The sequence below is a fragment of the Puntigrus tetrazona genome, chromosome 24 (assembly GCF_018831695.1).
Source record: "Puntigrus tetrazona isolate hp1 chromosome 24, ASM1883169v1, whole genome shotgun sequence".
Classification (NCBI taxonomy): domain Eukaryota; kingdom Metazoa; phylum Chordata; class Actinopteri; order Cypriniformes; family Cyprinidae; genus Puntigrus; species Puntigrus tetrazona.
This window is the reverse complement of record NC_056722.1, coordinates 19,950,672-19,967,986: the sequence shown is the minus strand read 5'-3', so window position 1 is coordinate 19,967,986 and position 17,315 is coordinate 19,950,672. Positions and strand designations below refer to the sequence as shown.

The window sequence follows — 17,315 nt, the reverse complement described above, 5'->3', positions numbered from 1 at the left end:
ATATATATATATATATATATATAGATAGATAGATATATTTATATATATAAGGAATAAAATATCAGTGTTTCCAATTATTTTGTCTGCAAATATCCTATTTTAACTTTTTATAATTATTTTTTTAATGACTCATTCACATTTAAGGTGGGTTCACATCTGAGGTTTTACCTCCTCAGAGCACTCAGAAGCTCTGGTCTTCATTTGGTCATGGAGATCATTAGTGATGTGAATGTCCTTGGAGACCCAGACATCTGCAGGCCTCACTGGACAGCACCCAGGAGACCTGATCCTCAATTACCAAATCAAATACCATAAAGAGCAGCGGATGCCTATGGAATGATATCAGTGAATGTCTCAAATGTGTTAGAGAGAGAGAGAGAGAAAGAGGGGTCCATATGCACACTAGCTGTAGACTGTGTACTTCTGGACTGAATGTTTGTGTGTTTCTGAGCAGCGTGAGGTGTTTGATCTTGCTCTCTCTAGGAGCTGAACTTAAAATGACTATAAATAACCCTCTGATTATTTGAGTTAATTTCCTGCGTTTATATGTTATTTTGATATTAGTTAGGTATTTTCTAGATAATAATTATATGTTTGTGATGTTTTGAAATGCTTCTTTGCACTCTTTAAGTTGTTTATCCGATGGAGACTTTTATTTTGAAAGACGGCTTGCAGGAAAAAAGGCGCGGCGCTCGCTAAAACACGGAAACAGAGACCGCGGAGATCGCAGAGAAGGAGAGCACGCGTACAGAAACGGAGACGGAACAAAGTTAACATAAATAATTAAGAACACTTTAAAAAAGTAAAAAGGAAATTAGCATCGTTTTGTTTTATTTTAACTTTGATATTTTAACACCTGGTTGAAAGGGAGAACAAGGTAGAGCATTTCACTAATATATACGTAAATTACATGTCGTATTGTGTTTTATGTGTTTGCTTTATTAAATTTGAGCAGCTTTACGTAGTTTAAGTTAATTGTTAGTATTAGTTGTGTAGTTTTGAGTAATTACTTTGTTTCATTTATATGAATGTGAATTCATTGTAGATTCTATATTGTTTATTTTTCTACTTTAGCTCTTACGGTGTTGTGACAATAAAAACACAAAAGGAAGGCAACACAACATCAGTGATTGAGTCAAATCCTTTACTTATCAACCGGGCTGTTACAGTAAGAGCTTGCCTTTACTCTGAAGAGTAAGTGCTTTACGTAGAAAATCTACTGCTTCACCTCAGGAGTCTTACCTCACAACGGAAAGCTGTCTAATGATAACCAAAGGAGTTGATGTGAGTCTGTGATTGTCCTGTAAAAATAAAAATAAAAAAATGGATGTTTCTGAAAATAAAGATCCAGACCAGCAGGTTGAAAACCCTCATAATGGAACAGAAAAAGAGGAGCTTCACCGTTCTGATCGACAACGGAACCCTACAGAGAAGATGCGTGCGTATAAAGAGAGGAGGCCCTGAAAAGGGAAAAGGATTGAATCAGTTGTACGAACAATGGAAAGACCTGGCTCGCAGCACAAGGGAACAGCTAAAGACAGATGTTCATGAAAGCCAGCTCATAGCGCTTATTAATACACTAGAGAAAGGAAGAGATGATGTTATGCAGGTCTACCTAGAAATTAGAGACTACATCGCTCCATCCAGTGACACTAGACGTAGAATCGATACTTGTGAAGCTGTAACAAAAGATATTTCAAGATCATTTTTGACAGAATGGCGGGCCTTGAGGACTTTGACCGAGAAAATGTGAAACACAGTCTTCGTGAGTTACTGCAGCGTGATTATGCACGTTCTGTCTACGGATCCACAGTCTCACGCCCCACATCATCAAAGTCTACAGTTATGTCCATAGCAGCTAAGCGGGCAGAAGCAGCAGCTGAATTAGCAGTCAAAGAAGCAGAATACTCAATGATACAAGAGATCGAGGCTCAGAAGTGTGAACTGGAAAAACTAAAGGGAGAGAAGGATCTAAAAGCAGCTAGAGCCAGACTGCAGGCCTATGATCAAGAAATGGCGCTGGAAAACGGCATTCATTCTTCAGACTCAAATAGGAAGGAACAGCGGGATGTAAGTGTAGTGCCACATCAGCACTCATCTCCTCTCCAAAATTCCACCAACATTGCAGCAACATCCTCACCTCCAAAATCTGATATATCATATCTCGCTCAAGCTGTTCAAGATAGCATAGCTCTGAACAGGCTGCCTACTGCAGAACCATCTGTGTTCAGTGGTGATCCTCTCCAGTTCATTGAGTGAAAAGCTGCATTTGTGTCGCTCATTGATGGAAAGGCCATTTCTTCTACTGACAAACTGCACTATTTAAAAGGTATGTTGATGGACCTGCTCGTAAATGTCTGGGTGGTATCTTTTACAGAAATGATAATGAGGCTTATAATGATGCATGGAACAAGCTGAACCAACGGTATGGGCAGTCATTTGTCATACAGAAGGCATTCAGGGAAAAGCTAGCCAAATGGCCTAGGATTCAGCCTAGGGATGCTGAAGGTTTCAGAGATTTCTCTGACTTCTTGAATGCATGTCAGCAAGCTATGCCTCATGTCAAAGGGCTTGAAATACTAAATGACTGTGATGAAAATCAGAAACTTGTACACAAATTACCAGACTGGGCAGCAGCACGTTGGAACCGTCGGGTAACAGAGACACTGATTGAGACTCACGACTTTCCAAAGTTTATCGATTTTGTGACCTTCATGTCAATGGAAGCAGAGATTAATTGTAATCCTGTCACCTCCTTCAGCGCTCTTCGTGCCTCTGAACCAACTTTGGAAAAACGGAACCTTACGGACAGTAAAAGAAACAGGGCTAATGTCTTTCATACTCAAACAGCCATGGAAGATAAACAAAATGATGAAAATGAACAAAGGCCCACTAAAGGAAATTACAAAAGGTGTTTCTTTTGCAGACAGTAAGCATAACATTCATAGCTGTCCTAAATTTCTGTCAAAATCATTAGAAGATAGACGAAATTATGTGAAGGAGAACAAACTCTGCTATGGTTGCATGAAACCAGGCCACAGCGCAAAAGACTGCCGTCACCGTCTATCCTGTGACATCTGTAGACGTAGACATCCAATGTGTCTACATGATGAAAATTATGGAAAGAAAGTCAACACTGCACCAATCTCAAACCAAGGTGACACTGAGACGGCAACTGCTACATCTCACAAAGTAGAGAATGATGAGCCATCCACAAACACTTCCATGATCGTGCCAGTGTGGGTATCAACGGAGAGGAATCCAGGCTGTGAAAGGCTTGTTTATGCTCTGCTTGACACCCAGAGTGATACTGTGTTTGTTGACCGAGAGCTGAGCAACAAGTTACAAGCTGACTCCTGTCCTGTGAGACTGAAGTTGACAACCATGACCGCAAAGGATGTTATCATGCCAAGTCAAAAGGTATCAGGTCTCAAAGTAAGAGGCTACAGCTCTTCTGTTATCCTCAACCTGCCCCCTGCTTACACTAAAGACTCCATTCCAGTGAACCATACTCACATCCCTACTTGTGACACAGCACGACATTGGAAGCATCTCTCTTCACTGGTTGACAAAATTCCACCTCTGCAGGATTGTGAGGTTGGTCTCCTCATAGGCTACAGCTGTCCAAAGGCTTTAGCACCAAAACAGGTAATTCTAGGAGGAGACGATGAACCTTACGCAGTCTATACAGACCTAGGATGGAGCATTGTTGGTCGACTGTCTTCACACCATGAATCACAAAGCTTCAACACCATTTGTCACAGAGTCAGCACTAAAGAGCTCCCTCCAGTGACCCCAGCAGATGTAATAAAAGTATTGGAGTCTGATTTCAAAGATGCTGGCAAAGATGATAAAACTGTTTCACAGGATGACATCCTCTTCTTGACCAAACTGCAACAAGGCATAAGGAAGAATGAAGACGGGCATTACGAGATGCCTCTGCCCTTCAAAAGGAGACCCTATTTACTTAACAATAAGCAGCTAGCCATCGTAAGACTCAATCATCTTAAAAGGAAATTGCTAAAAGATGAAAAATACATGGAACACTATGTGAAGTTTATGGAAGAAGTCATGGAAAGGGGTGATGCAGAAGAAGTGCACAATGAAGGAAAGGATGGTGAGAATTGGTATGTCCCTCATCATGGGGTGTTTCACCCTAAGAAGCCAGACAAGCTCCGTGTTGTCTTCTGACTGCTCCATGCCAAGTACCAGGGAACCAGTCTCAATGACCACTTACTCCAAGGCCCAGATTTAATGAATAATCTGACTGGTGTTCTCGTACGATTCAGAAAACATCCCGTGGCCCTTATGTGCGATGTTGAACGGATGTTTCACCAATTTCATGTAGAAGAAGCGGATCGAAACTACCTCCGATTTCTCTGGTGGAAAAATGGTGACTTGGCTTCACAGCCACAAGAATATCGAATGAAGGTCCATCTTTTGGTGCAACCTCATCACCTGGATGCGCCAACTATGGTCTGAAACATTTGGCTAAAGAGAATGAGTGTATGTATCCTCTTGGCTCAAAATTCATCACAACAGACTTTTATGTAGATGACGGTGTCATCAGTGTAGCCAACACAGAAGAAGCTATCCAGGTAGCAAGAGAAGCTCGTCAACTGTGTGCCTTAGGTGGTCTTAGACTGCACAAATTCATTTCAAATGACAAAGTTGTACTGAATAGCATTCCAACTTCGGAACGAGCAACTGGAGTAAAGACGCTTGAACTCAACTTTGATGACATGCCTTTAGAGAGAGCTTTAGGGATCCACTGGCATGTTGATTCTGACAACTTCAGATTCTCTGTTGACCTCAAAGACCAGCCAGCAACACGTCGTGGCATACTATCCACAGTTGCGTCTCTGTATGATCCCCTAGGCTTTATTGCTCCTTTCCTGCTCAGTGGAAAATTGGTGCTTCAGGAAATGTGCAGAAACGGAACTGGTTGGGATGACCCCCTTCCTAAAGAATTGCAGTCAAGTTGGGAGCATTGGAAAGCTGATCTCTTGAACTTGGAAAAAATCTGCATATCCGCTGCTATGTGCCTGCAAACTTTGGAAAGGTTGTCAAAGGGGAGCTGCATCACTTCTCTGATCGAGCAACAGCGGATATGGCCAGTGTACCTATTTGAGATCAATAAGTGAAGAAGGAAACATACATTGTGCCCTGGTCATTGGTAAATCCAGAGTTGCTCCCATCAAGGTCCAGACTATTCCGAGGCTTGAACTGACAGCTGCTGTCATCTCAGTTGCCATGAGCAATATGCTTAAACAGGAGCTGGATTATGCGGACATAGAAGAGCACTTCTGGACTGACTCTCAAGTGGTGTTGGGATACATTAACAACGAAGCACGTCGCTTTCACACATTTGTAGCGAACAGAGTGCAGAAGATACATCTCAGCACTACTCCTCAACAGTGGAAATATGTTCCCACTAATGAAAACCCTGCTGACCATGCATCAAGAGGTTTAAACACTAATGAGATTCTAACATCCAATTGGTTGACAGGGCCAGATTTCCTGTGGAAGAAGGATAAACCTCCTGTGGCAAATATTGACATAGCACTAACGATTGGAGATCCTGAAGTCAGACAGGCTCAGACACTGATTTCACATACAACAGAAGTCTGTCTCTCAGATCGCTTGTCAAAGCTGTCTTCATGGTCTGGAGTTGTCAAGCTGTGGCTCGCCTCATTCGCAGAGCAAAAGGAGACAAATCCAACAGTTACAGTACTGTAGCTGAGCGAGAAGATGCAAAATGCTTAATTGTTAAAGATTTACAAAGAAACAACTTTCCAGAGGAAATCAAATTACTGAGAAAGGGGCTCAGCTGTCACCTAGCAGCAGGTTGTACCGTCTTGATGCCTTCCTAGATCAAGAAGGAGTACTCAAGGTGGGAGGAAGGCTCTGCGATGCGTCTTTACCTAGCTTAATCAAACACCCAGTGATCATTCCTAAAGATCACCACATAACAAAGATGATCATCTCTCACTGTCATGAGAATGTCAAGCACCAAGGAAAGGGTCTCACAGTTAATGAGATCAGATCACAAGGATACTGGATTCCAGGAATGAACAGAGCAGTAGCATCCCATGTGCATCACTGTGTGACATGTAGGAAGCTCAGAAGACCAACCGAAGAACAAAGAATGGCCAATCTCCCACCAGAGCGTACAAATCCATCCCCACCATTCACATATTGTGGTATGGACTGCTTTGGACCCTTTATCACTAAACAGGGTCGAAGGAGAATAAAAGATCACGACCTCATCTTCACATGTTTCAGCTCTAGAGCTATTCATATCGAAATGCTGGACAATATGTCTACCGATGCTTTCATCAATGGTTTGCGCTGTTTTATTGCATTGCGTGGAGCAGTGCGCCAAATTAAATGTGACCAAGGCACCAACTTTGTAGGAGCCAAGAATGAGCTGAAAAATGCTCTTAAGGAGATTGATGCTGATCGACTGACTGTGTTCTTAGCTGAGAAGCAGTGCGACTTTGTCCTAAATGCACCCCATGCAAGTCATACTGGTGGGGTATGGGAGAGGCAAATCAGAACAGTGAGGAATGTTCTTCGCTCAACTCTCTCACTCTCTTCTGGAAGACTGGACGATGCTTCACTGCGGACATTCTTTTATGAAGCTATGGCAATCGTAAACAGCAGACCACTCTCAGTTGATAACTTAAATGACCCAAACAGCCTTGCACCTCTCACACCTAATAACCTGCTTACAATGAAGTGCATCCCAGCATTGCCACCACCCGGCAGATTTATTAGAGAAGACATCTATGCAAGGAAGAGGTGGCGTCATGTTCAGTACCTTGCAGAGCAATTTTGGAGTCGTTGGCGTAAAGAATATCTGTCCAACATTGCCACTAGACAGTGCTGGCACACAGCAAAGAGAAATCTGCAAGTAGGAGACATTGTCATGGAAAAGACTGATCTGCCCAGAAATGAGTGGCGACTGGCCAGAGTAACGGAGACTACTACAGATAAAGACGGGCTTGTGAGAAGAGTCAAGATATGCTTTGGTGACCGGAATCTAGAAAAGGATGGTCGTCGCCTGAACAAGCTGTCTGTCATTGAACGCCCAGTACAGAAGCTGGTCCTGTTGCTAGAAACAGTCTAGCTAATTCTAAGAGCAACCAAGTGTATCCTTTTCTTCATATGACTTACATTCCAGAATTAATTTACTTTAGTATGAACACTTTATGTGCATGCTTTTGAGCAGAAGGTCATCTTTAATTGAAAATCATTTGTAATTTGTTCTTTAAATGTTACAAAAAAAAAAATTACTCTTGATTGGTGGGAGTATAAATAACCCTCTGATTATTTGAGTTAATTTCCTGCGTTTATATGTTATTTTGATATTAGTTAGGTATTTTCTAGATAATAATTATATGTTTGTGATGTTTTGAAATGCTTCTTTGCACTCTTTAAGTTGTTTATCCGATGGAGACTTTTATTTTGAAAGACGGCTTGCAGGAAAAAAGGCGCGGCGCTCGCTAAAACACGGAAACAGAGACCGCGGAGATCGCAGAGAAGGAGAGCACGCGTACAGAAACGGAGACGGAACAAAGTTAACATAAATAATTAAGAACACTTTAAAAAAGTAAAAAGGAAATTAGCATCGTTTTGTTTTATTTTAACTTTGATATTTTAACACCTGGTTGAAAGGGAGAACAAGGTAGAGCATTTCACTAATATATACGTAAATTACATGTCGTATTGTGTTTTATGTGTTTGCTTTATTAAATTTGAGCAGCTTTACGTAGTTTAAGTTAATTGTTAGTATTAGTTGTGTAGTTTTGAGTAATTACTTTGTTTCATTTATATGAATGTGAATTCATTGTAGATTCTATATTGTTTATTTTTCTACTTTAGCTCTTACGGTGTTGTGACAATAAAAACACAAAAGGAAGGCAACACAACATCAGTGATTGAGTCAAATCCTTTACTTATCAACCGGGCTGTTACAATGACCTTCATCTCATAAAACACATTACAAATACATGACCTTTAAAATGTTGCATAACAGTAACCTATATATATATATATATATATATATAGAGAGAGAGAGAGAGAGAGAGAGAGAGATAGAGAGAGAGAGAGAGAGAGAGAGAGAGAGAGAGAGAGAGAGAGAGAGAGAGAGAGGATATAGTATTGCTTCACAATATTATTATATTATTATTATATAATACAATATAAATTTCAACAAAAGTTGAGAGTACTGAAAAGGTTAAAATAATAATAATTACAACAATAATAGAACTAACTTTGTGTGTGTGTGTGTGTGTGTGTGTGTGTGTGTGTGAGAATCACATTAAAAAGGTTCATAAGCATCTAGAATAAACAAAAGACCATTGCAACAATTTTTGAAATCTTTTTTAATAAAATCTGCACACATAATTGCATTTAGTACATTAAAATATAAAAGAATATATAGAAGATTTCAAAGAAATAACTGAGTCAAGAAAACAAAACGTGAGTTTTCTCATTGTCATCACCAACATAAAAGAAATAGGAAAGACAGAAGAGTTTGGAAAGCTCCAAATAAACAAGGCCTCAATGTGGGGTTGCTGTGGAAATCGCATGGGGTGTGAAATTAAACGCACCTTTGCATATAAAGAAAATAACTGAAGGCCTCCAAGTCAAAAGAAAAGAACTTAAGGTGAAGAGTATTTAAGTAAAACGCACTGGTTTCTCCTTCATTTGATGTGTTCTCTGACAAGCGTTCAGAGACAGTACCAGAGAGGGTGATGATGGGGTAACTGTGTCACAGTTGTGCAGGAGACCAGCTAATCCCCACGTCTCCAGGTGTGGGTCATCACCACCCTTTAATCACATGACCCACAGTAAGGCCACACCTGGGCGACGGGTCTGTGAGTCAACGGCCAGTCTGAGCATAACACGCAAAAAAAAAAAAAAAAAAAAAGCTTCTTAAAAAAACAAACAAAAGCAGAAAGTGTACAAGTGAATGGGGGGTAAACAGTTGTTTTCTTTAAGCAATTGTTCTGATACATTGTTCTTTTTTTGGCACAATCTAACTGGGCTGTGGTGTGGACCCTCAGCCTGACCCTTGATCTCATACATCCAGCATGGTTGAGTTCATTTAGACAGGGATTTCTTAATCTGCTCCACATCCATCTAAAACAAAGACAGAGCCTGTTAAAGACGGCCATACTTAACATTGCATATCAGCAAGATTGTTTGATGATGAAGAATCAAGAGACCATGGGCCAGATTTACTAACTGCACAAACCTTTTGGCGTTAAAATAGTCCTGTCAGGATTTACTTTAAGAATTAGTGCTGAAAGGCATGAAGAGTTATTTTTGAGTCTGAACAACTCGATATGCATTTGTGGAAGTGTCCCTTTCAGCACTATATTTATGGGAAAAGAGTTTTAAAATGAATCAAGCAATACAACTTTCTTTCCTTTCAAATTACTGGTATTTGCTCCATTATTTAACACCCAAAAAGAATGCCTTGCTGTTTTGGAATTGCGCTCTCTCCCTGTTTAGTAAATCTGGCACCAAGGCTAAATTTATTCGATCAAATAATACAGTGCAAACAGTAATATCATGAAGTATTATTGCACTTTAAATGAACTGCTTTCTATTTGAATATTTTAAAATGCCATTTATTTATTTGATAGCAAAGCTGAATTTTCAGCATCACTTCAGAAAACATTCTGTGTATGAGTTTTGCTGCTCAAGAAACATTTAATATTATTATTATTATCAATATTTAAAAAAATTCTGAATATTTTAGTGATGAAAAAAATGTCATAAAGACCAAGACTTTTTAAATTAGTAAACAAATTTAAAAAAGTACTTGTAATGTAATGTATTTGAAAGTACTCCAATCTTTTAAATGATGGTCTAAGAATTCAGAATATTCTTTTTTAAATATAAACAATTGCTGAATTTAATTTTACACTACTTTTAAATGTATATATATATTATAAATAAAATGTATAAAAACATTGTTCATCATTTTAGCATATCTCAAAATATGAATGAATTACTTTATTATTAAATTAAAACATTAAAATTATAAATACAAATATTAAGTATTAAAATAAATAAAAATATCTATAATAACACCTTTTTTTTTAATAATAATAACAACAACACATATTTGTCTGGTTAAGACTGTTGTAATTACTTCACAAAAGTGTTGCAAATGTTTAGAGCTACATTTATGATTACTATCATGCCTCCTTACCTGCAGTGATATACGAATCCTCTTCTCTTCATCCAGTTCGCTCACCAGCTGTTTGATTTCTTGTCTGAGAAAACAAATTTGAGACTTAACACACATTTCATTGAAGTTCTTCCCATATCTAATTTCCTTCTAAACCTCCCTCCACTACTATCTCTCTTTCGTCTAACCCCCATTCCCGCCAGTTCATACTTGTGCTGGCTCTTCATGAGCTCCACAGTTCCTTTCAGGTCTCGTAATTGTGCTCTGAGCTCCTCAAGCGTGGCGGTACCCTGTTCGTTCTTCACTCGGGGGTCAACAGAAGGGGAATGGGGCCGCAGACCAGCGCTGCCCTGGTGGAGAGAAGCCCCTCCGGAAGATGATAGAGGGGCACTGGGCTTAGGAGGCAAAGATGATTTTTCAGGAGCCTGTGGAAAACCCCCACGAGATATTAGAACAAGAGCATATCAATAACATTTACTCTGTTTATTTTCCAGGCCGTTCCACAGGGCCCCAGTCTCTGTGTGTGTGTGTGTGTGTGTGTGTGTGTATACAGTAAAGTGGCACCATAAACTATTTGGACACTTAAAGGGATAGTTCGCCAAAAAATGTAAACTCATAAAAATGATTTACTCATGCTTACATCATTCTAAATCTATACGACTTTCTTTTTACTGTGATATACAAAATAACACACTTTGAAGAACCGCTGTCCATTGACAGTCAAAACAACACAGAGTGCTGCAGGGACTATTTCCAGGCAAAAACCTGAGCACTTGTGGTTTTTAATCGGCCTAAAGGTTTTTGGTTCAATGAGATTACAGACGTTGTCCGAGACATTTAACATAACTTTGCTGCGTTTATAATCATACTCTTAATTATTCTAAGTCAAGCTTGTCAAAGAATGTCATACATGTTTGAAATGACAAGGCTGAGTAAAACATACAACTTTTATTTTTAGGTGAACTATCGCTTTAAGACACACTTTATAAAGTGTGACTTAAGTATCCAAACGTAATACCTTTATGTGTCACTGTACATATAACGCTTGACTAAGGCGCTCCCTTGTGGAGGGACAGGTATGTGCATGCAAAAGAAAGGGAGGGTGTCAGGGGGTGGGGTGACTGGGATGGGGCGGGGCTTACTGTTATGACTGGCACTGCCTTGGGCATCTTCCTGGAGTTGTCAAGACTTTTGGGAGTGAATGAGTCCTGCTCCTCCTTTCCCATCTCCTTTTCTCTCCTCTCCTCCTCTGGAGATGGGGAGTCCAGGAGGTCAGGACTAGAGAGAGAGGACTAAGGAGGAGAGAGATTTTTAAACTATCGTGACCAGATAACCCACAGACAGGCGAAGCAGGGCAAGCCCATGTGACATTCACACGTAGCAAAGAGCACAATCACATCTGACGGATTTATGCAGAACACCTGAAGGCTCACATATTATTAAACATCGTCAGCTGATTGCATCTGATAGGTGTGAAAACAACCAAACCGTGATCGACTCGACATTTCAATTGGTTGAAATAATAACAAACAAGCATGTTTATGTTGTGTGGTAGGGTTATTATACAGTAGTCAACATTTGAAGTGGATTAAAGTAGTTCAAAGTTGTCCTGAGACAAAAAAAGGTATTGTTTTGGTTTTAGGACAACTTTTTTCCCACCTCAAATGCTGACTTATATAGTTAACACTTAAATAAAAAAAGAAAACAACAACATTTTCACTTAGTTTAACTACATTAATTAATATTTACAAGACATTAATAAATATATATAACATGTAATATGTCTACTTTTAACATGTTATATAGGCAGTATAAGGCTTAATATTATGATTTATATGGTTTATTAATAAATGGTGAACAATTAAAATTAACTACTAGTCAACCAGAAAAATGTACTTAATATAAATATAAAGTTTCACTAATATATATATATATATATATATATATATATATATATATATATATATATATATATATATATATATATATATATATAAAATAGCAAAAATGCAACAAATTTTTAAACAATTATTAAATCTTTAAAAAAATTAATAAATAAATAAGAGATTAAAAATAAGTAAGATAAAAAAAGGTATCTGGTGTACTCACAGACGTGAAGATCTGTGATCGTGGCCGTCGGTCCGTCACACGGGGCCGTGATGCAGTCGGGTGGTTCAGCTTCTCTGTGGATGACACGACGGAGTCGAAGTCTTCTACATCTTCAGCCGAGTGTCACACAATTACAAACATAAACACACAGGACCACATATATATCACATGCATATGAATCACAAACACAGAAAAAAAACGCCGGACTGTAATCGCACATCTCCACAATGGAAATGAATGACGTATGATAGACAGAGAGCTGTTGTAATCTGATTAGATATGGATTATTAGAAGTCTTATTAGTCATGACAGTGTTATTGTGGATTGATAGACAGCTCTGGACAGGGACTCACCGATATCTCCGGATTTGTCTGCAGAGCCTCGGTCAGCTGCTACACCACTTCCTTCAGACTTCGGGCTGTCACACCTGTACGAAAGAGATTTAAACCAGAATGAGTTTTGTGAAAACCTGAAAACAAAGTCAGATTCATTCTAGGTTCATTCATAAGGTTTTAAATGAATCTATTCAAAATGAAATATTTCACTGACTAATTGGAATCGCTGCAAACGAGTCGTTTTGATGGTTTTTAATAAATCCAGTGAAAATAAATGATTCATTGATTCACTGCACAGAGGTCATTTGGTTGGGTCCCAAATTAATAAATTTTCTGCAAAGATGCTGTTCGGATGATTCTAAAGGAATCTATTCAAAGACTAGATGACTCACTGATTCACTGGAATGACTGCATAGTTGCTGAAAAGGTTATAAATGAATCACTTAAGAAAACAAAATAAACCACTGAATCATTGGGAGTTAATGCACAAATGTTGATTGGTCATTATGCTGAGATTCATTAATGTAAAATACGGTAATGAATATTTAGTGTACATTTATCTGTTAATCACTCTAACTGATATCAGCTTTCTTGTGCCAGATAAAATCTGTTCTGCATTTATCTACACCATCTGATACTTTGATAAGATATTGTTATGCGTCATGGTTTATTTAATCAATGACTTGTGTGTGATTATGTGATCACATTATGAGGTAACTGCTCTCTCTGCTACCTCTCAATTCCCTTAGAAACTTTTAGCTTATGAATAATGAATGAATGAATGAAAATGCACTTTTGAAGAAAACTCACTAAAGGTCAGTGTACAGTTTATAATCGCGTGTATCAAACGAGAAGGCTCCAAGTAAGACCTCACAAAAATTACTTTAAAAATACATAATTCTCTGTTATTGTAGGTATTTTGTATCTTTTTATAGTTGTATGCAATGGGTTATTAACCTTGCTGCTTTGTAAATGTGTGTGTTCTGTAATCTAGTATTGGTTTAAATGTGAGACTAACGGTATATTGGGCACAGCTGGTCTCTCGGGTCTGTCTGGGCGTTTGGGTGGCAGGGACGACGGTCGATTCAATGAGTTGTTATTCTTTGGGGGGAGAGGCTTCTTTGGGAGGACAACTGGGATGGACATCTTTGCAATCTCACCCAGCTTCGACTCCTCACCTACACGTAAGCATCATTGTTAGAGGGCATACAAGTTTGTTCATAGAAAAATAAGAGTGGGTTCGTATAAGCAGAGAGGGAAAATGGTATTTCAACATCTGTTTACTTCATAAAAACAGGAAGTCTTTGAAAACACACGAACAGTAGCCCCTTTAGAGAAAGGGCAGCACAGAGCTATAGGTTTTGCTTAAGTAAAAGGTCACAGTCAAAGAATTAGACTTAAACAGTAGAGAGACGTTGCCTACCTTTTTCCTCAGCTCTGTGTGGGAGAGATTCAGGCCGCTCTGGTGGAACCCTTTTAGCCTCTGTCTTTTTGTCTAGGGATCAATACGCATAATATGAGCGTTCAATGGGGCACAGCTGACTCATTACTTACACTTTAAGCTAAAGAGACACAGAAACAGGTCAAAATGTAAAACAAACTGTAAAACAAACATTATAATATAAAATGAAGAATAAAATACTTATATGTACTTAAAATGCTTAGGATTCTGCATTGTTTATAGATCACTTAAATTTATACATATTATACATTTATTGATCAAGTGGCTCTTAATACAGATAGTCAGTTATTGCTGATATGATTGGGAACATCTAAAGTCATGCTGGAGAATATAAAGATAAGGTTGTGCAACATGAAAAATTGTTTTTGATACAGCTTGAATTCTGCTGTTATTAAAGCAAATAGGACACTCTATACCACAATGCAATAAAAATGAAAACAGGTTTTAAAATTTTATATATATATATATATATATATATATATATATATATAATAATAAACATGATTGCATAATTGTTTTACATGGCTGAAATAGCTGTCAAATCTATTAATGGTAATTAATTGCTTTCAAAATGACAAAATGAGTGTTTAAAAATATATGTGTAAGTAATGTGTAAGTACACACACACACACACACACACACGTGTGCATACATATATATATGTATATAAGCACAGTACAATATTTTCCATATATCAATATTGCAAACAGAATTACTGAGCGATCTCCGCATTCCCTCTTTGTCTCTCACTCCCATTTCTTGGTACGAAGATTATGTGGGCAGAGTTTCAAAACCTCTGAAGGGAAGCTTTGAAGAACTCTGGTCTATTTATAATTTAAGAGCTTTTTGGGTAATCTAGTTGCACCTACACATACTCACACAGAACAGACTCAATGATCATTAAGCAGACAGCTAACAGATTTAGAATCTTTATTATTTAATAAATTATAATATAATATGAAAATAAACCATTATTATAAATTGAAATAATATTTTGCAATATTACTGTTTTCGTTCTGTATTTTTCAAATAAATCAAATAAATGCAACTTTGATAAGCATGAGAGATTTAAAAATATCTCAAACTTTTGAAGGTTGGCATAGGTCACCATACGTAAGCAAATAAATCAGTCACAGATGGGCATGTAAGCTTACATACTGAGAGGAATTAAAGAAAAAACACTGAAAGAAAAGGAAAGAAGTAGAATTTGTTACCTGTGATCTGTTTAGTGGTTGGTGCTGCAGGTGGAGGAGGTTTCTTAGGTCTCTGTAAACACACACACAGTTAAAATAAACAGTACTCCTATTAAAACACCCACATGCACTCATAAAAACACAGTTCAACTCATATTAAAACACATACACATTTGTCCTATTAAAAACACAATCCCTTCAGGCCAAACAGCGCTAAAACATCAAAGGACATGCTGCTTCATCAGGCAAAGGGTTTAGAGGGAGTCAAAGGTACAGGGCAGAGGGGAGCGTGTGTGTGTGTGTGTGTGTGTGTGTGTGTGTGTGTGTGTGTGTGTGAGTGTGAGTGTGATCCTCCACAGCTCTGCCTTCACTCAGAGACTGAGGCCCAAGTCATAAGGACGGGAGCAACCCTCTGGAAACAGCTGAAGTGTGTCAGTGAGAGACAAACAAGAAGATCTCACCTCTTTTTCTACCTCAGGAATGAATAACTTCACAAAATTGTCTGGAAACACTCCCTGTTTGCCATTTAGCTCTCCAAGCCACCAACCAGCGTCTGCACACTCCTACACAAAGCAAAAACACATTTCTTCAGTCTATTTGTGTTCTAAGAAGGCCAGACATGATGCGAGTGACAATTTTTTCAACCACGTTGAAAACACAAGTGCCAATTAGAATATATTTGAAAAAACATTTTGCACAATTTTGGGGTTCTAATCACCAAACTCACCTTATTGACAATGGTAACGATCTCTCCCTCTTTGATTGACAGCTCATCTTCATTCTGAGCTTCGTACGGGAAAATTACTTTGCAAAATTCCTTTGCTGTAATTTGAATTTTCACAGTCACAATGCCACATCAAGAACCAATTGTTGTATCTGCATGCAATTTGACTACATAAACAATTTAAGCATTTAAATAATCCACAGCACAGGTGTGATCTAATCCGGTTACCTTTGGCCTTGCTCTCAGGTTCTGCCTTCATGGTTTCCTGGGCAACAGCTGGGGCGGCTTTCTTCACCATTTGAGGCTGAGGACAACCAAATACTTAGGTCAAATACTACACTGATAATTTATGAGCAAACTTTTAAAAAGGTTTTGTGTCAATAAGATAAAAGAAAAAAAAAAACATAAAAAGGTAAGTAATACTGTAAAATGTCATTAATTTTAATATAACAGTTTTTCATAGTAATATACTTAATTTATTAAGTAATTTATTAAGTAATAATTTATTCCTTGAATGCAAATCTGAATTTTCAGCATAATTACTTCAGTCTTCATTGTCACACAGTTCAGCAGAAATCATTGTAACATGCCGATTTGTTGATTCTGATTTGTTTATTTTGTGATTATTCTGATATTTTAAAAAATGTTATTATCAATGCTGAAAACAGTTGTTTTCCTTCTCATATTTTTGTAAATATATTCTTTGGTGAATAGAACGTTTAATAGAGTAGCATTTATTTAAAACAGAAATACAGTAAACCTTTGAACAGTAGTGTAAAAATATAAGTCTAACATTTATATCAGACATTTCATACATAATACTGTACATAAAATAAACATACATACATATTACTTATAAAGTTGTACAAACATATATACATTATTTACTATATTTGCCTATTTATAGTTGAAAAAATATGTGTGTGTATGCATGTGTGTAAATATACATATATAGACATAAATACGTATATATAGTATACATATATAGTAAAAAAACATATATATATATATATATATATATATATATATATATATATATATATATATATATATATATATATATATATATATATATATATATATATATATATATATATACATATATATATATATATATACATATATATATATATATATATACACATACACACACATTCCTTAAACTATAAATAGGTAAACATAGTATACATATATAGTTTAAAAATTTTTATAAAAAATTACATATACATATATATACACACACACATAAATTTTTTTAACTATTAATAGATAAACATTAGTA

General features: G+C 37.4%; 2 protein-coding genes, 1 long non-coding RNA gene and 1 pseudogene across 6 annotated transcripts in view; 3 read left to right on the top strand and 1 right to left on the bottom strand.

The window, feature by feature from the left end:
- The first annotated feature begins 194 nt into the window (after positions 1-194).
- On the top strand, positions 195-1,121 carry LOC122330022. Its single transcript, XR_006247967.1, has 2 exons — positions 195-877; positions 1,075-1,121. It is a non-coding gene; the product is annotated as an uncharacterized LOC122330022 (long non-coding RNA).
- A 3,328-nt stretch (positions 1,122-4,449) lies between these two features.
- LOC122330225 lies at positions 4,450-5,739 on the top strand (annotated as a pseudogene).
- Positions 5,740-6,270: 531 nt separating this feature from the next.
- Positions 6,271-7,934, top strand: LOC122329873. Its single transcript, XM_043226503.1, has 2 exons — positions 6,271-7,690; positions 7,888-7,934. Exon 1 carries the CDS (start codon positions 6,308-6,310, stop codon positions 7,130-7,132), a length of 825 nt encoding a protein of 274 aa, XP_043082438.1. The 5' UTR covers positions 6,271-6,307; the 3' UTR covers positions 7,133-7,690; positions 7,888-7,934.
- Positions 7,935-8,373: 439 nt separating this feature from the next.
- The window catches only part of sh3kbp1 (SH3-domain kinase binding protein 1), a 38,798-nt gene continuing 29,856 nt past the window's right edge, over positions 8,374-17,315 (bottom strand). For 2 of the 4 annotated variants that reach the window (XM_043226498.1, XM_043226501.1), the window contains exons 7-18: positions 16,262-16,337; positions 16,037-16,131; positions 15,771-15,872; positions 15,331-15,382; positions 14,078-14,149; positions 13,673-13,832; positions 12,673-12,746; positions 12,320-12,429; positions 11,353-11,502; positions 10,421-10,635; positions 10,232-10,295; positions 8,374-9,150 (exon numbers count right to left, since the gene is read on the bottom strand). In XM_043226498.1, the coding sequence (XP_043082433.1) occupies positions 9,112-9,150; positions 10,232-10,295; positions 10,421-10,635; positions 11,353-11,502; positions 12,320-12,429; positions 12,673-12,746; positions 13,673-13,832; positions 14,078-14,149; positions 15,331-15,382; positions 15,771-15,872; positions 16,037-16,131; positions 16,262-16,337 (1,209 nt within the window). In that variant the 3' untranslated portion in view covers positions 8,374-9,111. The remainder of the gene's footprint in view (positions 9,151-10,231; positions 10,296-10,420; positions 10,636-11,352; positions 11,503-12,319; positions 12,430-12,672; positions 12,747-13,672; positions 13,833-14,077; positions 14,150-15,330; positions 15,383-15,770; positions 15,873-16,036; positions 16,132-16,261; positions 16,338-17,315) is intronic. The other 2 variants (XM_043226499.1, XM_043226500.1) reach the window with 2 other exon arrangements.

Bases quoted from the DNA above. Each gene is read 5' to 3' on its own strand.
- LOC122329873 (XM_043226503.1), top strand. From the start codon at position 6,308: ATGCTGGACAATATGTCTACCGATGCTTTCATCAATGGTTTGCGCTGT.